The sequence below is a fragment of the Plectropomus leopardus genome, chromosome 3 (genome assembly GCF_008729295.1).
Source record: "Plectropomus leopardus isolate mb chromosome 3, YSFRI_Pleo_2.0, whole genome shotgun sequence".
Taxonomy (NCBI): Eukaryota; Metazoa; Chordata; class Actinopteri; order Perciformes; family Serranidae; genus Plectropomus; species Plectropomus leopardus.
This window is the reverse complement of record NC_056465.1, coordinates 21,713,685-21,737,602: the sequence shown is the minus strand read 5'-3', so window position 1 is coordinate 21,737,602 and position 23,918 is coordinate 21,713,685. Positions and strand designations below refer to the sequence as shown.

Genomic DNA, 23,918 nt, shown 5'->3' with positions numbered 1-23,918 from the left:
TAGTAGTAGTAGCACTATAGCACAAGTAATATTAGTTTTAGTAGCAGCAGTTTGAGTAAACTTAGCTGTGGTCATATTGCTAATATGATTAAGTAGTAGTAGTAGTAGTAATAGTTTGGATGCCCTGTGTTTCTCTCTGGCAGTGCATGCATGAACAGCGTTCACCTTCAAACACAGACACAGCTCTGGAGGAACACAACAATCAAGAGGTTTAGATTCATCCATCGACTCACCGCGCACCACCACCTTAGCCACAGTACCACCCCTGCGCTGCCCATACAGCTGGTGGCGTAGCAAGCATACTGTCCAGAGTCCTCTGCAGTGAGGCTGTCCAGGATGAGACTGCAGGTGCCCAACCGGTCTGCTGTGATGATGTGACGGGGGTCGTCCTCTAAAGGAAGGCCGTCTAAGAGGTAGACATGAGATTTTTTCTGTGAAACCATCATTGTAACCAAACCAAGCTGTGTATGTACGCCTGTACACTTTATCCTTTGATACAGTGGGTAACTGCATTAAAAGCGACTCATTATAACACTGTGGTACAACATATACAGGCTAAAGTTTAAAAATTAATATCTGACCTTTGAGCCAGCTGACCACTGGTTTTGGTGATCCTGTGACCTTACAGGTCAGTTTGATTGTTTGTCCAATCTTTGTTGTGCAGTCAGACAACAGTGACTCAAATACTGGTGGGCCTGTTGATAGACACAAATACAGAAATCACTCACCAAGCATATCATAAAAATACCATGCCATATAAATTCCAGAGTAAGAAAAAAAAGACCCTCAACGATTGAAAAACACAGGACAAGAGAAGAAAAGATTAAATCTTTAGTCCACCTGACACTGCAACTAAACAGTTCAGAATGTAATACTTAAGCTGCTACTGCAATTTTGACAAAAGAGCATATTGGCTGAAAATAGATTAGGAAAGATGTTACAGTCCTATTGTCAAACATGACCTGAATTTAGTCCCTTCCCAAAGAAACACTTACTGTTAGTGGGCAGGTTAGAACGTTGCTGTAACTCCTTCAGGTCCTTGAGCCAGGAGAGTTTCACCAGCGTGGAGCGACCCTGCAGCGTGTACCTCCGCATCGAGCCCCTGTGCTCATGCCACAACCCCCAAGACTTTTCATCTCCTCCCACAGTCTCCTTTATTTCCACATCCATCAGCTTTAAAAGTGAGAGTGAGAAGAAGAATGTCATTACATGTGGCCAACTTTGATATTAAACGGTTTCTTTTTTGTATTGTTTCACCTACTGTACGAAGGCAGGGGAGAAGATCATACCTTCATTTTGTTCTTGAAGGTGTAGATGTCACTGTTCATATTGGTGTCTCTTTTCAGTTTACAGAGTACGATACATTCCTTGAAGAGAAAGATTTGTCTCTGATGCCCTCTAGAGGGTGTCTTAACTTCTGGAGATTCCTCCCACACTGTGAAGACTCCCTGAAGGAAAAACAAGTAAGGACCATACAATCTTTTTATCAGAGTGCACATTTAGGGCTGATAAAGCCTCAACTAATATGGGTATTTTAAGGAGACACTGTCCAGACAGTATTGTGGAACAATGTTATTAGTTGAACAGGTGCTGCAATTTGGTACTAAAAGTGACAGTCTTACTATTTAGAAGCTATATTTTTTTTGCTAAAACTTCCAAGTAACCAAAAGCATCTCAGTAATCTGTGGTTACCTGTCGCACGGGCTCGCCCAGGGCGATGAGAGGAGCTGGGTAATTCTCGATGAGAGACACCTTGTGCAGGTTGTCAGACCTCCAGGGTAGACAGGACACCATGGAGAACGTATCCTCCAAAAGACAGCAGCTCTGGCCACTTTTAGCTTTGTTCTTGATAAACTCCTGCCGATATCATTTTTATTTTACTTTTATTCACACTTAAAAGTAGAGGCAACAATTTGTGCAACAGGAGAACAAGCTTAAATGCATAGTTTTAAGTTAAAATAATGCTGCAAATATTAAAATTTCTCTCCAATATCCCTTTGTGATTGAGAGTTGCAAGGTAAGAAAACAAGCAAAAATATACTAGTATCCAGTCTATGAATAACATATTTCACTATCACAATGACATTAATGATCAAGGTTTTACACACATACTTGCAAAATCAAAACTGTATGCTGACCTTCAGTAAAGCCTGGTAGGTTTGAATCCTCTCCACTGGTCTCTGGAGGAAAGTGAGGACGTCCATGTCAGGAGCCTTTGGCTTACCAGATTCTGATAACTCCTGAAAAATAATGTAATATATTAAGTGCATTAGATCTGTGTAATATTGCCATCCAGCACATTAGTTTCCACAATGCTTATATAAGATCCAAATCGATTTTACTTTGAAATACTGTTGGACAGCCTTGTCAGCAACGCAGGCCTCTGCTTGTGCTTGTCCCACCATGTAGTGAAGATACTTCTCAAAGTCCTCAGCGTGTTTGATCAGATGCATGGCCACATCATCGTCTGTGGCACAGTCTCTCAGTCCTGGCAGGATGGACCTGAGAACACATAACATAATGTCAACATCTGATCCAGGTTGACAAAAAGGTCAGTGCAAAGGAAAATTGAAAAAAGGGGTGTTACAAAATTAATTGTAATCTCTAATTGTAATTGTCTCTCTTTTCCTATTTTTTTTTTTTTTTAAAGGCACAAGATGAGCAGGAGGGAGGGTACAGTGCAAGCCTCTATTGATTATGGATCCAGTCCAATCCATATTTATTTATTAAGCAAATTTAAAAACAACAAAGTTGACAAAATTGCTGTACATCAATAAAGAGATTAAAAACAATAAAACTAAAAAATAAGAAACAGCATAAATATCATAAGACAGGACAAAAAAAACCCACCTGTTTAAAAAAGGCAAAGAGCCCACAAGGTAAAACCACAAAAAAAATGCTTACAGGTAATGCTTTTGGCAACATGGTTTCTTAATTATGTAGTATTTATTTGCAATTTTACACATTTAAATGAATGTGAAAGCAGTTATGTACAATACAGTACAAGTACAATGCATTTCTTGTTGTGTGTGTGTGTGTGCGTGCGTGCGTGTGTGCATTACCTCTCATGCAGAGACACAATGTCCTTGATATTCCTGAAAATGATCTCTTTCTGGTTGAGGATGTTAATGGGGATGTGGCAGCTAGAGTCCAGATAATTGAGCTGGTGAGAAGTGAACATCTTCATCTCCTTAACAAACTCCTCCTCTCCATCAATCATGCCTTGGATCAGTTGGCTAAGGATAAAGGGACATTTAAAGAAATGTTTTTGTTTTTTACTGTTGTATATGTGAGATGTTTTTATTTCAACAGACAAGTTCTCCATCATCACAAAAAAACTAGTTATAATACATGGATTAAGTGCAGCAAACAACCAAATAGTGGGAAAAAAAATGAGACACAATTATCCGAACACATGTATCCTATTGCCATTGTATAGTTACCTCAGAGCTCTCCTGTACTCTTCTCCTGTCGACCCAATTCCATCCAGATCCTCTTGAGGGACTCTCAGTTGTGGGAAGGTCTCCTGTTCAAAAAACTGTCATTATTGAAAGCCTTTTTTTACTTCTCATAACTCGGTAAAATCAATGTCTCTGACAGCATACCATTGCAAACTTGCAGTATAAGATTCTTACAGAATGTGACCACTTTACAAAGTGTTGGCGTTAACATATGGATTTATACAGCCTACCTTCCTCTTCTTTTCCAGGTAGGCTGGACACACCCACCCCTGTCGGGCAGGGTTGGTTTTGGTGGGTTTGGTCCTCACCAGCCATCTGTCAGGATGAACAGAGTCCAGGACCTCCACAAACTGTCCCTCCTTCAGAACAAAAGTGTCCTTGTTTCCGCTACTTGGACTGCAGTCAGCTCGAGCCACGTACATTTCAAATGTCTGAGGTGAGAAAATCAAAAACAAAACATAACCTAAGTCTAATATAATCAAATGGGCGTAGCACTTTTTCAGAATGTCACCACTTATAGAGGGCACACATCCAAAATGGAACAAAATATGAAAAAGTACCTCTCGGTTGTCCTCCTCTCCCTCTGACTCTGATCCAGAGAGGGTGCTAGTTAAGGGTGTGTGTGCACGGTGGTGCTTAGGAGATGGTGTCCTCATTTTACCATCATGAGCCGCTATGAATTAGAGAGAAAAATAACTATCATACACCTGATAGGAAACTTTGTGCAGAGAGTATAAATGACTTAAAACAGTAATGAAAGAAATCAATAGTGCTGACCTTTGACCTTCAGCAGTGTCTTAGCAGGTTGTGGAGGAATCATTTGTTCATCTTTTGGAGGCACTTGGTCCACTGTTTTTGTCTCTCCCCTGTAACAGCATTCATAAATGTTGTGGGTATTTATGAGCATAATATAAAAGATGTGCAATGAAATGAATGTGACAAAATAAATCTTGTGTCTGCCCTCTGACCTCGGTACAGCTGGGACAGTCTCAACAGGTTCCATCATATCCGGAGCCGTTTCATAATCTGAAGGACTTGACACTGTTGGAACCAGAAAATGATACTGTAAATATAAGGTGAAGTCAGCCCAAGTTTTTCAGATATTATTATTTTTTGGCTGTTTTGCCTTTACTTGATAGGATCGCTTAAGCAATAAAGGGGGCGATACAGACGAGATAACAGGGGTTCCCAGTCAATCCATATTTTTTGTGATCGCAGTTAGAAAATAAATGTGTAACTCACTGGAGCTGGCAATCTGTGAAGATCCTCTCCTTTCCTGCAGCCTCGTCTGAGCATCCTGCTCCGTCATGTTGTAGGCCTCCCACAGAGACACACTCACATTTTCTACATAGTTGTCAGCATCTATAGCAGGAGTGGGTGTCTGAGTTTCAATCTGAGGCAGATCCTGGGTATGCGTTTTGACCTCTGGCTTTTGTGGGGCGAGTTGCAGAGGAGTTATGGCTGCAAGCGGTGGATGTACAGGCTTCTGAACTATTTGAGCAGGCTTCTGGGGCTGCACTATCGTTATATTTCCATTGTAGGAGGTCACACCAAACTTGTTCACCACCTCACATGTGTAGATTCCTCCATCATTAGTGGTCAGGTTTTTGATGACCAGTGTGCACACGCCGTTCTCTGTACTCTCAGTACGGCATCGATAATCATTAGTAATTTGTTGGCCGTTTTTCAGCCAGCGCACTGTGCTGGGTTTTCCTTCAACAACACACACTAAAGTCATTGTACCATGAAGATCTGCACTCTGATTCTTGAACACTTCTTTAAAGATAGGTCGCATGTCTTTGCGGGTTTTGTAGCCTTTGAAGGCAGCCTGGATTTTAACTGCGGCCTCTTGCATTTGTGGTTCATCCTCAATGCTGATGTCAATCTCCGGTGTAACTTGAGTTGGTGGTTGATCCTTCTGGGGTACATTACTTGGAGGAAGAGTAGCAGGTAGGGCTGACCCTTCAACAAAAGAGCCAGAACGTCGGACATCACTGTGGTTCACTGGTATCTCGGTCAAAGCTTCGGAGAAAGTTTCATCTTCTGAAATGTAGAGGAGAGGAATGTCCTCTGCCATCTTTGTTTGTTCTTCCTCCCTTCTCATCGGCTCGACTGCCAGCTTCATTTCCTGGTTCATTTCAGGTTCTTTTCTCATGGGTTTAACTGGCTGTTTGATCGGCTGTTTAATGTTTGTGTCCTTCTCTGCGACTTTTACAGGTTGCTTGATTTTCTCAACTATCTCAGTGTCTGTTACAGATTGTTTCCTCTCGAATCTTTGCTTCTCTTCACCATCTTTTTTCAAAGACTCTATTGGCTGTTTAATTGGCTGATCATCTGTTGTTTTCACCGCAGCTCTTGTCATCTGAAGATCTTCTTGATCCGTCTCTGTGTCCCTCGATGATTGCGTCTCCATTCTCCCCTTTACTCTACTTTTTATTCTCGCAGGTGGTTTTGGAGGAGCAAATTCAGCCTCTTTTTCTAAAGTTTTGACTGGTTGTTGTTCTGACTGTTTGTCCAGCTGATTTACAGAAGGCATTAGTTTCAGTGGCTTTTTCTCTCTCTCTGCCTCCATGGACACTTGTTTCACCTGGTCTCTCTGTTTATGGTCTTCTTCTGAATCATTTACTGTAGGCTTTACTGCTTGGACGATGATCTCCTCAGTTTCCGTTGGAGCATGTTGACTTGGTTCCTTTGCCCCTGTTATCTTTCCTTTAGATCTTGCAGGTGGTTTAAAAGGTTCCTCTTCCTCTACTTTGCCCTCCTTTGACTTCTCTCCTTGTTCCTTTATTGATCTATTCCCAATAAACTTTTCTGTTGGTTTCACAGGCTGTTCTTCATCTTCACTCTTCTTCCACAGGTCTTTTTCTGGATGTCTTCCCCTCTTCTCAGTGTCACTTGTTCTCTCTGAAGGCTTTCTTGTTAGTTTTGATCTCTGTTCAATCTCATTGTCTCTTTTCTTTTCTTCAAAAACAGTGTCTCCTGAAATGCTGTCTAACTGACTTGCATTTTGGTCACCCTTGACTAATTTCTCTGAAGTCCTTCCTGGTTGTCTCTTCTCCATGAAAGCTTCTTTCTCTGTTTCCAAAGGCCTTGCTGGCTTTTCCACCTCCCTGTCAACCCCGTCATCCTTTTCCAGCGGGCTCACTGTCTTCTCAACTTTCTCATACATCTCAACATCTTTCCCCATATGTCTGTCAACTTGTGTTACATTCTGTGCAACGTCAATGTCTTTCTCTGAAGGCTTTGCAGATTGGACACCCTGTTTAAGGTCAATCATTGGCTCCACATCTTTGTCTAAACTTGCAATAGATGCTTTCCTGTGAGTTCTCTTTTTGGGCTCTGGAGGAACAGGTTTGGCCTCTGGGAATCCAGGCTTTTGGGTCTCTGGAGTAGGAGTTGGTTTGGAAACAGCGCCCTTTCCACGAGGTTGTATCATGGGTGGCTCTGCCTTTGGTGGAGTGAGTTCTAGGGCTGCACAAAAAAATGACAATATATTGTTAACTGATATATTTGTGGTGGAGGTTGGACAAAAAAAAAAAAAAAGTGATTTGTTCCTGTGGTATTGCCAATTCAAGATGAACACACCTTTCACTGTCACAGTTGCAGTGGTCTCTGAACTTCCTGCTTGACACGAGTAGCTGCCACTGTCCTCAGGTTTGAGATCCTTTATGTACAGCTGAAAGAGGCAACCAACTTGCTTTATCTCATACTTGCTGCTTGCCCTTAGTGGAATCCTATTCTTTGTCCATTGTACTGACAGTCCAGCTTTAGACAGCTCACAGCACAGAGAGACTGTACCACCCTCCTTCACCTCCACACTTTCTAATTCTTCCTTGAAGAATGGCCGAAGCTCTGGGAAATGGAAGCAGATAGGAAAAAAATCATACATCTTCAATGTGATGACAAAATGTTATGACCAAAAGAAGATGAGATTGTATTTTTGAATACATACAGAATCAGGACTTTTCTGCCAATTTTTAATGTAGGTGGGTTTACAGTATGAGCAACAGAATACGTGCCACACATTTTAGACTACCACAGGAAAGTGCTTTAAATGATGTTGTGCAATTTGCTATTTGCTATGCAAATGCCAAAGATACGCACCTTTTACAGTCACAGTTGCAGTGGTCTCTGCACTTCCTGCTTGACATATGTAGCTGCCACTGTCCTCAGGTTGGAGCTCCTTGATGTGCAACTGCAGGAGGCAGCCATCCTGCTTTATCTCATACTTCCTGTTAGCTCTCAGTGTCAGCTTGTTCTTCTTCCATTGCACTGACACTTCAGGTTTAGACAGCTCACAGCAAAGAGAGGCTGTAGCTCCCTCCTCAGCCTCTACACTCTGTAAGTCTTTTCTGAAGAACGGTACTAGCTCTGCAAAAAAGGGTATGGATTGAAAGAAACTTTAGTATAATGGAAATTGCTAACCTGAACGGAAGGGGAACAAATTTTCTTTCATGATTCATACAGTATCAAGATTTGCCAGCGATTTTATAATGTAGATGGGTGAAACTGTAATAACGACAGCTTAGTGCATACTAGAAAGTGTAAGACAATCATCAGAACTTCTGATTAGGTGTGTGGTTGAATGCATGCATTGCTAAAACTGAGTTTTTTTATAGTTAGATGCACACACCTTTCACTGTCACAACTGCAGTGGTCTCCGCACTTCCTGCTTGACACGAGTAGCTGCCACTGTCCTCAGGTTTGAGATCCTTGATGTGCAGCCGGAGAAGGCAGCCATCTTGCTTCATCTCGTACTTCCTGCTGGCTCTTAGTGGCAGTCTGTTCTTCTTCCATTGTACTGACACTCCAGGCTTAGACAGCTCACAGCACAGAGAGACTGTAGCTCCCTCCTCAACATCCACACTTTCTAAGTCTTCCTTGAAGAATGGAGCAAGCTCTGCAAGAAATGGATATGGATTGGAAAAAAAAACCCATAATACATCTTCACTGGAATCAAATGTGTTTGTCGATGCAGGCGTCATCAGGACTTTCTGACCAACCAACAATGAAGATGGTGGAATTGAAAGAAAAGCCACATTCAAGAAACTTAAGACAATCTCAAGAAAAGTATTGATTTTTGTGTGTGTGTGGTTAAATGCATACAGAAAAAACATTAAATCGACCACCTCCAAATGCACATACCTTTCACTGTCACAGTTGCAGTGGTCTCCGCACTTCCTGCCTGGCATGAGTAGCTTCCACTGTCCTCAGGTTTGAGATCCTTGATATGCAGCTGGAAGAGGCAGCCAGCCTGCTTTACCTCGTACTTCCTGTTTGCTCTCAGTGGCAGATTGTTCTTCTTCCACTGTACTGACAGTCCTGCTTTGGACAGCTCACAACAAAGAGAGGCTGTACCTCCCTCCTCAACTTCCACACTTTGTAAGTCTTCCTTGAAGAATGCTGCAAGTTCTGGAAAAGTAGGTAAGGATTCAAAACATTTTCCAGTAAAATGTAAAAATGCTTGAAGCCTAAACAGGAGGGAAACGACGTCTACCTTAAGAAGACAATCACCAGTATTTCACATTTTGATGTGGTGTTGAATTTATGCATCGCTCATAACTAACCTCTTTTTTTTATTGCAAATCACACGCACCTTTTACTGTCACAGTAGCAGTGGTCTCTGCACTTCCTGTTTGACACGAGTAGCTGCCACTGTCCTCAGGTTTGAGATCCTTGATGTGGAGCTGGAGGAGGCAGCCATCTTGCATCATCTCGTACTTCATGTTTGCTCTCAGTGGCAGTCTGTTCTTCTTCCATTGCACTGACACTCCAGGCTTAGACAGCTCACAGCACAGGGAGGCCGTACCTCCTTCCTCAACCTTCACATTTTCCAAGTCTGCCTTGAAGAACGGTACAGCCTCTGCAAAAAAATGGTTATGGATTGGAAAAAAATAAATGTACATCTTGACTGGAGTCGGAAAGTGCTGGAGACCCAACAAATAGGAGAAAATTTATTTTGCAGGCATCATCGAGACTTTTGAGCCAACTTATAATGCATATGTTGGGACTGCAACAAAGGCAACATCCAAGAAACTTCAGACAAATTCAAGAAAGTTTAGATTTTTTTGTGTGGTTAGAAGCATGCATAGCAACCACAAAATTGTTTCCTGCCAAATGTACACACCTTTTACAGACACGGTAGCGGTGGTTTCTGCACTTCCTGCTTGGCACGAGTAGCTGCCGCTGTCCTCAGGTTTTAGATCCTTAATGTGGAGCTGGAGGAGGCAGCCATCTTGTTTTATATCATACTTCCTGTTAGCTCTCAGTGGCAGCCTGCTCTTCTTCCATTGCACTGATACGTCAGGCTTAGACAGCTCACAGCAAAGAGAGGCTGTACCTCCCTCCTCAGCCTCTACACTTACCAAATCTCTCTTGAAGAATGGTACAACCTCTGGGAAAAAAAGGATGAGAAAAAAACATAACTTTACATTTAAAGTGGAATTGGAGAATAGGTCAAATCTAAGTTGGAGGAAATATAAGGTAATTCAGGCATATTATCAAGGCTTTTGTTGTATGGTTAAAAACATGCAGAAAAAACACTGAAGTGTTCATTGCCAAAAGCACATACCTTTTACAGACACAGTTGCAGTGGTCTCTGCACTTCCAGCTTGACACGAGTAGCTGCCACTGTCCTCAGGTTTGAGATCCTTGATGTGGAGCTGTAGGAGGCAGCCATCTTGTTTCATGTCGTACTTCCTGTTTGCTCTCAGCGGCAGCCTGTTTTTACTCCATTGTACTGACACTCCAGACTTAGACAGCTCACAGCACAGAGAGGCCGTACCTCCCTCTTCAACCTCCACACTTTCTAAGTCTTCCTTGAAGAATGGAGGCAGCTCTGGTAAAATAAAAAATAATTAAAAAATAAAAAAACAACTTGAATTGTACATCTATAATATGATAAGAACAGTGTTCAAAACCTCATCAGAACATAGTTTGTGTCGGTTTTCGAGTGGGATTGCCGTATAGTGTATGATAACATAATAACCACGAGATAGACAACAGAGGCACAGCTATATTGTACAATCTTATGCATGTATCAGTCGTAAGACTAAAATCTTCTAATAATGTCAAAATTCTCCATATGCACACACCTTTCACTGTCACAGTTGCAGTGGTCTCTGCACTTCCTGCGTAACATGTGTAGCTGCCACTGTCCTCAAGTTTGAGATCCTTGATGTGCAGCTGTAGGAGGCAGCCATCCTGCCGCATCTCATACTTCCTGTTAGCTCTCAGTGGCAGATTGTTCTTCTTCCATTGTACTGATACTCCAGGTTTAGACAGCTCACAGCACAGAGAGGCCGTAGCTCCCTCCTCCAACTTCACATTCTGCAGTTCTTCTTGGAAAAATGGTGGGAGCTCTGTGAAATGTGAAATGTTTTGGGAGTAAGATAATGGGGTGTTTTAATATAAGATGCATAACATTTAAGTCATTATCAAGTTATGGCTAAATAAGATGTTAAGACTTTGACAGTTCAGTGATGTTTGCTCCACTTGGAAATATGAGATTGAGCACATTCAGGTGATTACAAGTAATTGTTGAAAAATAGTTTTCAATGTCTTAGAGCTCACTGTTACTGTAGGATTTACCATGCAGATTGCAAAATGCACACACCTTTTACTGATACAGTTGCAGTGGTCTCTGCACTTCCTGCATGACATGTGTAGCTTCCACTGTCCTCAGGCTGGAGATCCTTGATGTGGAGCTGAACAAGGCAGCCATCTTGCTTCATCTCATACCTTCTGTTAGCTCTCAGCGGCATCTTGTTCTTCTTCCATTGTACTGACACCCCAGCTTTAGACAGCTCACAGCACAGAGAGGCCGTACCTCCCTCGTTAACCTTCACGTTCTGCAGTTCTTCTTTGAAAAATGGTGGGAGCTCTGAGAAGGATACGAGGGTAAAAGAATGATGAAGTAATATGTTTTTAGTGTAACAGAAATGATGTGTCAGTTAGCAAATAAGAGCCAAAATGTAGTAGAAACTATGTTTAAGTTACTTATGTGATAGATCAGTGGTGACTGGTAGATATCATATTAAGTTATTAGATCAATTTTATTAGTTTTAATTTGTTAACACTGACATTTTCATTGCCATACACACCTTTCACTGTCACAGTTGCAGTGGTCTCTGCACTTCCTGCTTGACATGTGTAGCTTCCCCGGTCCTCAGGTTTGAGCTCATTGATGTGCAGCTGCAGGAGGCAGCCATCTTGCCTTATCTCGTACTTCCTGCTGGCTCTTAGTGGCAGTCTGTTCTTCTTCCATTGCACTGACACTCCAGCTTTAGACAGCTCACAGCACAGAGAGGCTACACCTCCCTCCTCAGCCTCTACACTTCTTAATTCTTTCTTGAAGAATGGAGGGAGCTCTGAGGAAAAAGGGTTGGGAGGGATGGAGTTATACATGTAGTTTAGCATGTTAGTTGAGCAAAGTAATACATGCAGCATTTGCATTTTAAAGCCAGATGTTCAGACAGTCACAGGAAAGAACCTGAGCTGTACGTGATACTAGTATGCGGGCTAGATTGCACTCAGTACTGCAGACAAAATGAACTGATTAAGTCACATTTGGAAACATTTGTGTGACAATTGTTGTTTAAAAATTCCAGAAAGTTCACACAATCACTGGGAAGCACCTTAACTGACAAATATGTTACTTTACTATGATTAAAAAATGTCCTGGAGGAGGGATCCCCTTCAGTCGCTCTTCCTGAGGTTTCTACCATATTTTTTTTTTCTGTTAAAGGGTTTTTGGGGGGATTTTTTTGCTGTGAGGTAGAGATGTCACATGATGAAAACCCTCTGAGGCAAATTGTGATTTTAGATCATGGGCTTTATAAATGACATTTAATTTAATTGAACTCAAAAAAGCAATGAACAACTTGGTAAGAAATGTCCCACGAGGGAAAAAAGCAAGGAAGAAAACTATGCATGTGTGTGTGTATATGAATATATAATTATCATAATTACTTATTTGAAACTATGTTACAAAATCATTATAATTTTTAGGCACTTGTCCCAGGTCACTTTCTTGTACTTTTTTTTTTACTAATTTCTTGCCAATTTTGGCATCATTTCTTCTTTTTTTGCTAATTTCCTTCTTCCCATGTTTTTGAAATAAATCAAGCCAATTCACCCAGGTTTCAAAGGGTTAAATGCAAGCATAGCTGTTGTTCTCTGCCAAATGCACACACCTTTCACTGTCACAGTTGCACTGGTCTCTGCACCTCCTGCTTGACACGAGTAGCTGCCACTGTCCTCAAGTTTGAGCTCCTTGATGTGCAGCTGGAGGAGGCAGCCATCCTGCCTGATCTCATACTTTCTGCTGGCTTTTAGTGGGAGTCTGTTCCTCTTCCATTGAATCGGCACTCCAAGTTTAGACAGCTCGCAGTACAGAGAGGCTGAACCTCCCTCTTCAGCTTCCACACTCTGCAATTCTTCTTGGAAGAATGGAGGGAGCTCTGGGAAATTAGGGCAAGAAAAATACATATTGATTCGCTCAAGCATAACAAGTGACTTTTTTCTTCCTTTTTTTATTAGCTGTGTAATTAATCTACTATCTTTAGGTAACAAAACTTCCATTTTTACCTGTTACAGTCACTTTCGCACTACTCTGCACATCTCCTGTATCACAGCAGTATGTACCAGTGTCCAGAGGATCCACATCACGGATTAGCAACAGGTTGACTTTTCCCTCCTTAAGCATCTCATATTTCTCCCCATTTCGGAGGGAGATGTGGTTGCGCTTCCAGGTAACCAGGGAGGTGTAATCAGAGATGGTGCAGGACAAAGCGGCTGTCTCTCCTTCCATGATCACAACATCTTTCGGCTTCTCTTCAAATAAAACTAAAATTTGAAATCAGACGCCACTTTATAATGACTGGTCCTGAGGAGATCATTTTAGCTGAAATCACACATTATCTTTTAAAAAATGACATCCTCCGTCTCACCTTGTGAAACGGAGGATGTGCTTGTGCTCACCTTTGGCCTTAGGAACAACTAGCAGACGTGCAGAGGTCCTCTCCTCTCCAATTACAAACGCCACGATGCCCGTCTCCTCAGGCGTCGTCATGGTGAGGACCAGTCGGTGCTCACGACCCTGACACGTCATCTGGTTCATCTCGTTCTTCTGCAGAGGGCTGGAGCCGAGCCACCAGACACCCTCACTCACATCTGCGTGGCTCAGCTCACAGACAAACACTGCATCTTCACCCGCTGTCACCGTTATACCCTGCAGCTCTGTAACGATCCGTACGCGCTCTGTGGAGGAAGAGGAAGCTATATACAGCTGGGTTTTTAGAGATGGAATGGAAAATATTTACAATAACTTTGATGAGAGCTGCCAGTTGGTTTTATTCATGCCGCATTCCTTGTACTGTGAAAGAGTTAGTCAAATATATCAGTGAATTATGGATCAAACTGAACTGTGGTCTCCACCTACCCCTCACAATGAGCTTGGCCGTGGTCTTCTTGCCTCTGCTGATACAGCAGTACTCTCCAGCATCCTCCAGGTGCAGTTTCTTGATCTCTAGGGTGTGTGTTGGGCCTTTCTTCTTTAAAATGTATCGTCCTCCTTCCTCCAACACAATGTTGTCCTTCTTCCAAGTGACAGGGACATTAGCGCTGGAAACCTCGCAAGAAAACAGCACAGGTTTGCCCTCCATCACCGCTTGGCTTTCCAGTTCCTTCTCAAAGAACACCGATGCTGCAGCTGGTTAAAAAAGAAAATTAAAAAAGGAAGACGGTATGTTAAAGAAGGTAAAGTTCACATAAATTTATAAATGTTGATGCAATTATCTCTTTAAAGTTCTCCAGTCAAACGACACCTGTATTTGATATTTTTGTTTCCCTGATGTAGAAAAAAGAATTACCATTTATATGGTTTTTCTTAACCATTGCAAACATTTCAGTCCAATGCAGCCTGTGATGAGCCCACTATGGCAGCAGCTACAGCCCATAAAGTCTGTGGTGTGAAGTCAAGGCCGGTGTACGTGATAGAGTTGGCATCTCAGTGTGCCAAGAGGCTACCAAAATGTTAAAAATTTATTGTAGCACTTACACGAATGCTTCCATTCAAATGATGAGTTTCGAAGTAGAAGCAGGAAAAAAATACATCAAATGAAATACTCCATCAGTATCAAATTAAAGGTACTGGTATTGGTAGTGGTGTGTAAATTTTCAAACAATACCCAGCGCTAATGTCAAATACCTCTGACGTTGACTTCAGCTGTTGTCTTCTGCTCTCCCAGGATGCAGCTGTACTCCCCGACATCCTCAGGTTGGATGTTTTTGATGTGCATCTCAGCTGTCTTCCCCTCCAGCGTCATCTGGTACCTTCCCCCATGACTGAGGCGGTCCTCCCCTTTCCACCACTGCACAGGCACCCCGGCCCTGGACAGCTCACAGCGAAGGGACACGTTGCCTCCTTCAGGTGCCTCCTGGTTCTTCAGACCCAATTTAAAGGTGAGGGGGATTGCTGTGAAAAAGTCAAGTTCAATTTGTGTTGTTTGTTTGATTTTTATGTTTATAATAACTGTTAATGAAGTTTACTTCATTTCTGGAAAGTTTAAAGATGCAAAAACACACAAACATTCCTGCAGTTACTATCTTTCCTTACGTGTAATGGTGATGTTGGCTGTGGTCTTGACATCACCGTAGACACAGCTGTAAAGTCCGCTGTCCTCCAGCTGTGAGTTTTTGATGGTCAGCTCCATGCTGCTGTTTCGATTTTTAATTTGGTACTTGAAATTATTCTTCAGCACCTCTTGTCCTTTCCTCCACTCCACAGCAAGGCCGGGCTTAGACAGCTCGCAGTTCATCGTCACGCTGTTCTCTTCCTCCACCTGCTGGTTCCTTAACTTTGTCTTGAACGTGATGGGAGGAGCTGCAAGGAGCAGAACCAGGTTTCACGTAGCAGCAATACTCACATACTCATTTTTGGTTAGGTACTTTTACAGGGTGAACCGTTTTTCAGTTTGTTTTTTTACATTGTTGAAATAAAAAAAAATAAAATATAGAATATGGGATGTTTTACATTTAAGATAAAAGTAAAAATATTAGTTTCCCTGAAAAGGTAATTCTTTCCATTACAACAATTTCATAAATGATGTTAAGCAATTCTCTATAGATGAAGCATTTGGCTGAAGCTATTTCATGTTATTGCTTTTCTAGCAGCTACACTCAGTATTCCAAGTAACTATTTTATTTAAATATTTGTAGATTTTGAAAGTGATAGACCGAAAAAAAAAACCTCACCCCACTTAAATATAACTGTCTCAAATATAGTCACTAATTTTGTATAAATCTCATGCCAAAAACATTTACTTTTGGACAAGCCCAAGCCCCAGGACTGGCTTCCTTGGAGTTACAATTCGTCCAGTTTACCCCTCATGTTAAATAGTATTACAGCTCATCTTTTATATGTTCATATCATTTTACTTTATCCTATTTAAGTAAGTTTTTTCAATTTTAATCACATCAAATGGGAAAGAATCTGTATGAAAGGCTGAGATATCAGGTTTTTAGCGCAGGCTTTCTACTTTACCTTTGACAGTGAGCTCAGCGGTTGATTGGGTGTCACTGGTCTTGCAGGTGTATTTCCCAGCATCATTCTCCTCCAGGTTGTTGATAATCAGTTTAGTGAGACGTCCCTCCTGTTTCATCTCATATTTGTATCCAGGTTTAAGTACGACTCTGCCTTTCCTCCAGTCCACTGGAGCTCCAGGTTTGGAGAGCTCGCAGCAGAAAACTGCACTGTCCCCTTCCTTCGCCTCCAAATTCTCCAGCTCTTGTTTAAATGTGACGGGAAGTGCTGAGGAAACAAACAGAAAATTAGGCAAAATCTGAAATGGCAAATAATTCATTCTCATTCTATTTTTTTAGGACACAATAACATTTTTTCGATTTCTTAATAAATCTACCATGTTTGCTCTGTTTTTACCACGGCTGTTGTGAAACATACCTCTTACTTTGATGTCAGCTGAAGTCACAACATTGCCAACTAAACAGCTATACTCTCCTAAATCTGCAAGAGTTAACTTTCTGATAAGCATCTCAGTGATCCTGCCCTCTTGCTTCATCTGATATTTTTCTCCCTCCTTCAAAAGTTGAGCATCTTTCCTCCACTCCACTGGGACTCCTGCTTTAGAGAGCTCACAGCGCAGCGTCACACTGCCCTCCTCCACAGCCTCCTGGTTCTTCAACTTTTGCTTGAAGGTTACCGGGATCGCTGAGGAGTCAACGCGAAATACTGAATAAGACGTGCAAGTTACCAAAGCATGATCATGTTTTCTGTAATGTGTGGTTGCTCTCACCGGTGATGATGATGGTGGCAGTAGTTTTTATGTCATCACAAACACAGCTGTATGTGCCACTGTCCTCAGGCTGGCTTTTCCTGATGAGGAGCTCCACAGTGGAGCCGCTGTGCTTCATCTGGTATTTTTCTCCGTTGGTCAGCACGTTGTCTCCCTTCTTCCACTGCACAGGGGTGTCAGCTTTGGAGAGCTCACAGCTGAGTGTCACTCCGTTGCCCTCCTGCACCTGAATATTTTTCAGTTCTTGAAGGAATTTAATGGGCCGCTCTGATGGGAACAAACCACAGGAGAAATATCAAAAGGATTTTCATATTGAGGATTTGTTTTTCACTTTAATGTTTATTTGTATAGGGACAGTGATGCAGTATAAAACGATTTTTAGCCTAAACTAATCTGCAATGCCGTCCCTAGATGAGCCTTTAAAATACATAAAACATCACAGCAAATACACAAGAGGCAGTACAAAGCAAAAACTAAACATGTACATTAAGAACAAAAAACTCAGAACACAACAAGAAGATACAGACAAAACAATACATTACACCAACAGTGAAGCACCAGATTATTCATTCCTGACTACATGACTTAAAAAAAGCTTTTCAGTTTCAATGGGTTAATGCAACCATGGTCTATTAAGCGTTCACATTGAACGTCAGGTTAATGTCACTTGGTCTCAGTTTAGGTGTTGATTTCTTTGGAATAAACCAGAAGGGACTGTAACATTAGCAGAAATATCTTCACATAGAAATGCAAATGTTATCAAAGAAAAGCGTTACTATACAATCCACACTGTTTTGAAGTGCTGTTGAGTAAAATGACAGTAATGTCACTAAAATAAAAACAATGCCAGTGTGTCTGTTCACTTCTTCTGGAGAACTTTGCATTTTATATTCAATTTTTAATATTTTTCGATGCTATTCCATAGTAACTATCACTCTGTATTGATATTTTCTCTTTCAACCAACTACATTTTATGCAATGTATTCATGCATGTTTACTCCTACACAACAAGTTGTGACCTAGAAATCTACTTTAAACCAACGATAATGCCACACTGTACGCCAACTTTGTCAATGCTGCATGTTTTCTTGTGCTTCTTTACTGATAGTTTCAGTTGTATTTAACCTGTTAACATTTTGCCTTTTGATATCCTGTGTATTCAGGAGTGCACTCAAAAGCACTAAAACAAAACAATGCAACTCATTGTGTTGTATGCAGGACTCACCATTCACAGTGACCTTAGCCTGTGTACTCTGTTCTCCACAAATACAGATATAATCTCCAGTGTCCTCCAGACTGAGCTCCACAATCTTCATCTCCACCTGCAGGTCCTTCTTCCTCATCTGGTATTTGTCTCCATTTCTCAGCAGCTCTGATCCTCTCCTCCACTCCACCGCCGGGGCAGGTTTGTTGAGCTCACAGCGCAGAACCACACTGTTGCCCTCCATCACCTCCTGGTTGACTAGTGGCATCTTAAAACTTGGAGGTAAATCTGTCAGAGTAATATATTAAAAACAAGTTTTACATTCAATTGAAAAGAAAAAAGTTTATCCTACGCTTTTATAGAATTGATGATCACATTAGAATAAATTCCTAAAAATGAGGTTTGCAGCTTTAACAGTTAACAGAAGCTTTAACAAAATTAAAATCTAGTGCCAAGAAAGCATCAAATTAAACTAAGACATAAAAATTACAAAACTAATCTCTTCTGGATCTAAACTGCTTTAGAGGAAACCTGTTAACAATCATATGATCATGCAGAGATCTACTGAATTCAGTGAATTCGATGACATATCCTTGTCGTCAGTATGACAAGGAACTTAATGTTATATGGAAGTTACATTGTAGCAGTGATGTAAGTGAAACAGCAGGTCTGCTTAAAAAGAAAAAAATGTCATGCTCGTAAAAACATTTTTTACTAAACTAACAATTCAGATCAGTGAAATGCATTATATGATATGATATTACATATTAAACGTAATATCACTTGCATGAAGATCACTAATACTAGAGTTTTGTTATAGAAATGTTTTGGATGTATCTAATAGCAAATTATTGCCATCCCACATGATATGACTCTACATTTCATCTACTGTATCTTTTCACCACCCAGCTGAAGAGTAATGTACAGTACAAACTCAGTACTGTGACATGTAGCCATAAGCAGGGCAATATATGAAACAATTATTGCTATATCAAGGTTCAGTAGAGCTACATACTAGAGCTCACACAGTGCTAATAATATGTTTTTTATCGCACTACGTCAGAGCTGACCTCTTTGACGTCTGCGCCGAGGTGATTCTGTTGAATACATCGAGAAAATTCAATAAAAAAATGAAGAAATGTACTTTACAAATAAAGAATCCAACAAATCATGTGAGGGAGTACATTTTTTTACCTTGGACAATTAGCTCAGCTGTTGATTGTCTGTCTTTGGTCTTGCAGATATATTTGCCAGCATCACTCTCCTCTACGTTGTTAATGACTAGTTTAATGAAGGGTCCCTCCTGCTTCATCTCATATTTGTCTCCAGGCTTCAGGATCGTCCTGCCTTTCCTCCACTCCACCGGAGCTCCAGCTTTGGAGAGCTCACAACAGAAAACACCACTGTCCCCTTCCATCACCACCAGGCGCTTGATCTCTCGTTTGAATGTCACAGGAAGTGCTGTTGTGAGTATATTAAACAATCTTATGTTCATTGATTGCATTGATAAGCACCCAGCCATTTTTGGCTTCCCTCCTTAGACCTTTTTTTTTGTTCTTGTCTTGCAAAACAAGGAGCAAACAATTCTGTTCTGTGTGCTCGGTCACAGGTGCACAACTTACGAAATATAATGAGACATTTGATTCATCTGCAGCACCCATAATAACAGCTTTTTAGATATTGCCATTGTTACATGGTTATAACCATAAAGTTATCATCTTGAATACACTGCCAAGCTAATGTTATATGACCAACAGGGATAAAATGCATTCTCACTGGTCTTTTAACACTTTAAACTTACGTTTCACTCTGACTTCAGCTGTGGTTTTCTCATCTCCCGTGATGCAGCTGTACTTCCCGGCATCTTCTGGTTGGACATTTAGAATAGTCAACTGAGCTGTCTTTCCTTCCAGTTTGACCTGAATCTTTCCTCGGTATGCAAACTCAGACAGCACCTGAGCGTCTTTCTGCCACTGCACCGGGACGCCCTTCTTTGACAGCTCACAGTGTAAAGTCACACTGTTTCCCTCTTCAGCCTCCTGACTCTTCAGGCTCACTTTAAATGTGGTGGGAACAGCTGTTGGACCAAACACAGATACTGTTAAACACACAGGCATAATCATTAAAGGAGCACTTTGCAGGTGGCTCAGTAAATTTCTAAAAAAGGGAGAAAAGATGCTTCACCACAATTACTGCACACATTGAACCTACCAATAACTTTAACAGTGGCCTTTGTTTTCTGCTCTCTGCACACACAGGTGTAGACCCCGCTGTCCTCTGGTTCAGCATCTCTGATGATCAGCTCCAGTGCCGAGCCTCTCTGCTTAATCTGGTACTTCTCTCCGTTCTCCAGCAGATCTCCGCCAAGCCTCCACTCCACGGGGACACCAGGTTTAGAGATCTCACAGTACAGCATGATGTTGTGTCCTTCCTCCATTTGGATGTTTTTCAGCTTTTGCTTGAATGTGATTGGAAGAGCTGATAGGCAAATATAGAGTAATGTCATAAGAAAGAAATGAGAAATCACAAGAATGTAAATAATTTTAAGCAGAAAGGAATATTTTTTTGTTTATTATTGTGTAGTTTGCTCCTGCAGTATTATAGGCTTTGAAACAGTGAGAATAATTTAAATAAAGTTTAGCATCTTGCTAAATGATAGAGAGGTACAGAAGCAACGATCATATTTTCAGTTCTTAAACGCTGTGTACTGGCTGCATGATTCTGTATCAGAGCCAGAGTAGTTCTGCACTTTAACTGATCCCTTTATGTTTATAGCCTTTCAAATGTGTTGAGCTGTTTTAACCCTTGAAACCTGGGCAAAGTGGCTTGATCTCTTTCAAATACATGAAAAGAAGACAAAGAGCAAATAAAAAAGAAATGAATATCCAAGACATTAATAAAAAGATACAAGAAAGTTACCTGAAAATCAGTAACAAAAAAAAAAAAAAAATGAAATGAGCAAGAAATGACCTGAAAGTGCCGAAAAAGAAAAAGAAAAAGAAAAAGAATCTGTGACATCATTTTAGAGTTTAAAGTAATAATTACAATAATGATTATAAATATAGTTTTCTGGACTTTTTTCCTGCATTTTTTTATTTAGATTTCTTATAAATCTGTCTTTCTCTCTCTCTCTCTTCATTATTTTTTGAGCAAATTTTCAGGTAATTATTTTGCCAAGTTGAGTATTGCCTTTTTCCCATGTTTAAAAAAAAAAAATTAAACCAATTTGCTCAGGGTTCAAAGAATTGAATGCTTGCAAAAGGTGTCTGAACACAACACTAGGAAACGCATGTAAATTCAAGCTCCAAAGGGTAAACAGCTTTATTTTTGAATGTATTTCATAATTCCCTTTTTTTTGTTTATTGTGACAAAAGTAGCTTCTGTGCACAGTTTGGCCAGGCTCATCACATACTGGATAGAAAAGTTATCTAATTCAATTCAGTTTTGCTCTTTTAATTCTGGTGTGCTATGTTTAATGTGACATATGTTTTGTGAGTGAACTACTTTTAATTCATTACTTCATCACTGTTCTGATTTGATTATATCTTTTAAATAAAAGGAATTCTTCTCCATTTAAATATCAATAACAAACAAACAAACAGACACTTACCATTAACAGTCAGAGTTGCAGTGGTCTCTATGTTTCCACAGATGCATGTGTAGATGTCGCTGTCCTCTGGTGTCACATCGAGAATCCTCAGTTCAATCAGCCCGTCTCTCTGCCGCATGTGATATTTCTCTCCACTCCTGATGAGTTCAGTCCCGCTCTTCCTCCACTCCACTGCGTGACCAGGCTTCGACAGCTCACAGCGTAGAGCCGCAGTGCTGCCCTCCTCGATCATCACATTTCTCAGCTTCTGCTTGAAGGTGACTGGAAGAGCTGAGGAGTCATAATTATTGATGATGAATTTAAAAAATCATTAACATTTTTGGTCAAAACAGATGATTTAATACCATGGCCTGTTTGGAAATTTGTCCTACCATTGATTCTGACAGTGGCAGACGTCATCTGATCAGCACACACACAGCTGTAGAGCCCACTGTCCTCAGGAACAGGCTTCCAGATCAGAAGCTCCACGGTCGTCTCTCTCTTCCTTATCTGGTATTTCACTCCATTTCTCAACAGCTCGTGTTCCTTCCTCCATTGCACTGGAATACCAGGTTTAGACAGCTCACAGCGCAATAACACATTGCTTCCCTCCTCTGCTTGCATGTTCTTTAACTGCTGTATGAATGTAATAGGGATAGCTGAAAAACAAGAGGTGACATCTTTAGTAAAAAGCAGTTAGGAGCAAATCGAAAATAACGAAGCTGTGCGCAGATGAGGTAAAAAGATTTGATGCATGGGCATGAAGTACATAAATTATATGCCAGCCAGTCAGCAACTTGTCATAAACACATTTTAAACAGCACAGCACTCAATAAAATATTTTCACCCTCCATGTTTAGTATTTGTATTTGTAGTAGTTTTTGTATTTTATTCTGGAAGGTAAAAACTTTTTTTGGTGCTGGCTGTAGTGTAAACATTCTTGTGCGCTGGCTCCAACTGGTATCTCTCAGGCCACATTATATATACGATGAACTGATTTAACGTGCATGCATCAATATTACTCAGAAGCAAATCTTAAAGAATCAGTCACAGAAACTGTTGAATTGCGTCTCAAATACACCTGTGTTTGTTTTAATGAAACTGTGTATATTTTTGGTAAGATTAGGTAAAATGCACATGAGGGAAGGAAAAGTTAATGACATACCATGCACTTTGAGGCTGGCTGAGGTGCGGTGATCTCTGCACTGACAGGTATATTCTCCAGAGTCCTCGGGCTTCAGGGCTTTGATGGTCAGTGTATTGATTGTCCTTCTCTGTTTCATCAGGTACTTGTCTCCAGACCTGATACTCTCAAAACCTCTCCTCCAGTGGGACTGGACTCCAGGCAGAGAGTATTCACAGGTCAGGGTGATGGTCTCCCCCTCTTTGGCCTCCACAGACTGTAGAGCCTGGATGAACTCTGCTGGGATGGCTAAAAAAAGACAACAAAGGAAAACAGACGGTAACAATTTGCTCATAAATCAGCACAAAAGTTAATGTGATTACCAATTATACCTGTATGATCCCATGTAATCATTCAAATCCCTCTGCCATTTAGTGGTAGGCAATAGTAAATAGCATTCCTGTAATAACAGGGTAATATAAAATGCTGTTTATACCTTTGACAGTTACAACAGCCCTTGTCGTAACAGATCCAGCACTGCACTCGTAAACTCCGGCATCATTGTTACAGACCTCCCGAATCATCAGCCGGGCCTCACAGCCGTTACGACTGGCAAAATACCTTGAAGAGTTCCACATCAGGCAGCCATCTTTGTACCACAGGATGTGACATGGCTTGGAGGCCACGCAAGACAAAATTAAACCACCTCCTTCAATAGCTTCACAATCCTCCAGTGCTTTGATGATAGTGGGACGCCTCTCTGGTGACATGAGGAAATGAAGCCAAGTCAAGAAATGTGACGTAAAGAAACACAATAAAACTCTCTGGCGAATTAAAGCCTCACCTCTAACCAAAAGTGAGGCATACGATCTTTTGTCCCCCGCTGCAAACGAGATGGTGCCAGTGTCTTTGCGGGCCAGTTGTCTAAACGTGAGAGTGTGGTAGCCCCCAGGCACCATCTGGATCTCATTGAGCTCATTGGTGTACAGCAGAGTCTCATCCAGATACCACTTGACCCCAACGTAGTCACTTGGGCAAATTCGACACCTGAATGTGACAGTGTCGTCCTCCAGACACTCGACGTCCTCTAATTCATCCAGGATCAACACTTTCTGACCTGAGAGAAACATGGAAAAGTCAGAAATCCCATAAACATTAGAAAAAGTATTTTATTTTAGCGTTTTTAACGAAAAGTAAGGATCAACTATTTCACTGATGATGCAATGCA

At 41.1% G+C, this 23,918-nt stretch overlaps 1 protein-coding gene across 1 annotated transcript in view; it reads right to left on the bottom strand.

Annotated features, from left to right (window-relative positions):
• Nucleotides 1–161: 161 nt before the first annotated feature.
• The window catches only part of obscna (obscurin, cytoskeletal calmodulin and titin-interacting RhoGEF a), a 31,049-nt gene continuing 7,292 nt past the window's right edge, over nucleotides 162–23,918 (bottom strand). The window contains exons 13-55 of the mRNA XM_042513892.1: nucleotides 23,535–23,807; nucleotides 23,187–23,450; nucleotides 22,733–22,999; nucleotides 21,960–22,226; nucleotides 21,589–21,858; nucleotides 20,190–20,456; nucleotides 19,780–20,055; nucleotides 19,173–19,439; nucleotides 18,000–18,266; nucleotides 16,775–17,041; nucleotides 16,423–16,689; nucleotides 16,006–16,272; nucleotides 15,079–15,345; nucleotides 14,671–14,937; nucleotides 13,903–14,172; nucleotides 13,443–13,739; nucleotides 13,050–13,307; nucleotides 12,656–12,922; nucleotides 11,564–11,830; nucleotides 11,077–11,343; nucleotides 10,556–10,822; nucleotides 10,033–10,299; nucleotides 9,589–9,855; nucleotides 9,058–9,324; nucleotides 8,607–8,873; nucleotides 8,095–8,361; nucleotides 7,566–7,832; nucleotides 7,047–7,313; nucleotides 4,704–6,932; nucleotides 4,430–4,502; nucleotides 4,239–4,327; nucleotides 4,022–4,134; nucleotides 3,692–3,892; nucleotides 3,444–3,526; nucleotides 3,063–3,236; nucleotides 2,343–2,502; nucleotides 2,139–2,240; nucleotides 1,693–1,857; nucleotides 1,290–1,448; nucleotides 996–1,173; nucleotides 582–695; nucleotides 247–406; nucleotides 162–165 (exon numbers count right to left, since the gene is read on the bottom strand). Coding sequence (XP_042369826.1) covers nucleotides 162–165; nucleotides 247–406; nucleotides 582–695; nucleotides 996–1,173; nucleotides 1,290–1,448; nucleotides 1,693–1,857; nucleotides 2,139–2,240; nucleotides 2,343–2,502; nucleotides 3,063–3,236; nucleotides 3,444–3,526; nucleotides 3,692–3,892; nucleotides 4,022–4,134; nucleotides 4,239–4,327; nucleotides 4,430–4,502; nucleotides 4,704–6,932; nucleotides 7,047–7,313; nucleotides 7,566–7,832; nucleotides 8,095–8,361; nucleotides 8,607–8,873; nucleotides 9,058–9,324; nucleotides 9,589–9,855; nucleotides 10,033–10,299; nucleotides 10,556–10,822; nucleotides 11,077–11,343; nucleotides 11,564–11,830; nucleotides 12,656–12,922; nucleotides 13,050–13,307; nucleotides 13,443–13,739; nucleotides 13,903–14,172; nucleotides 14,671–14,937; nucleotides 15,079–15,345; nucleotides 16,006–16,272; nucleotides 16,423–16,689; nucleotides 16,775–17,041; nucleotides 18,000–18,266; nucleotides 19,173–19,439; nucleotides 19,780–20,055; nucleotides 20,190–20,456; nucleotides 21,589–21,858; nucleotides 21,960–22,226; nucleotides 22,733–22,999; nucleotides 23,187–23,450; nucleotides 23,535–23,807 — 11,519 coding nt within the window. The remainder of the gene's footprint in view (nucleotides 166–246; nucleotides 407–581; nucleotides 696–995; nucleotides 1,174–1,289; nucleotides 1,449–1,692; nucleotides 1,858–2,138; nucleotides 2,241–2,342; nucleotides 2,503–3,062; nucleotides 3,237–3,443; nucleotides 3,527–3,691; nucleotides 3,893–4,021; nucleotides 4,135–4,238; nucleotides 4,328–4,429; nucleotides 4,503–4,703; nucleotides 6,933–7,046; nucleotides 7,314–7,565; nucleotides 7,833–8,094; nucleotides 8,362–8,606; nucleotides 8,874–9,057; nucleotides 9,325–9,588; nucleotides 9,856–10,032; nucleotides 10,300–10,555; nucleotides 10,823–11,076; nucleotides 11,344–11,563; nucleotides 11,831–12,655; nucleotides 12,923–13,049; nucleotides 13,308–13,442; nucleotides 13,740–13,902; nucleotides 14,173–14,670; nucleotides 14,938–15,078; nucleotides 15,346–16,005; nucleotides 16,273–16,422; nucleotides 16,690–16,774; nucleotides 17,042–17,999; nucleotides 18,267–19,172; nucleotides 19,440–19,779; nucleotides 20,056–20,189; nucleotides 20,457–21,588; nucleotides 21,859–21,959; nucleotides 22,227–22,732; nucleotides 23,000–23,186; nucleotides 23,451–23,534; nucleotides 23,808–23,918) is intronic.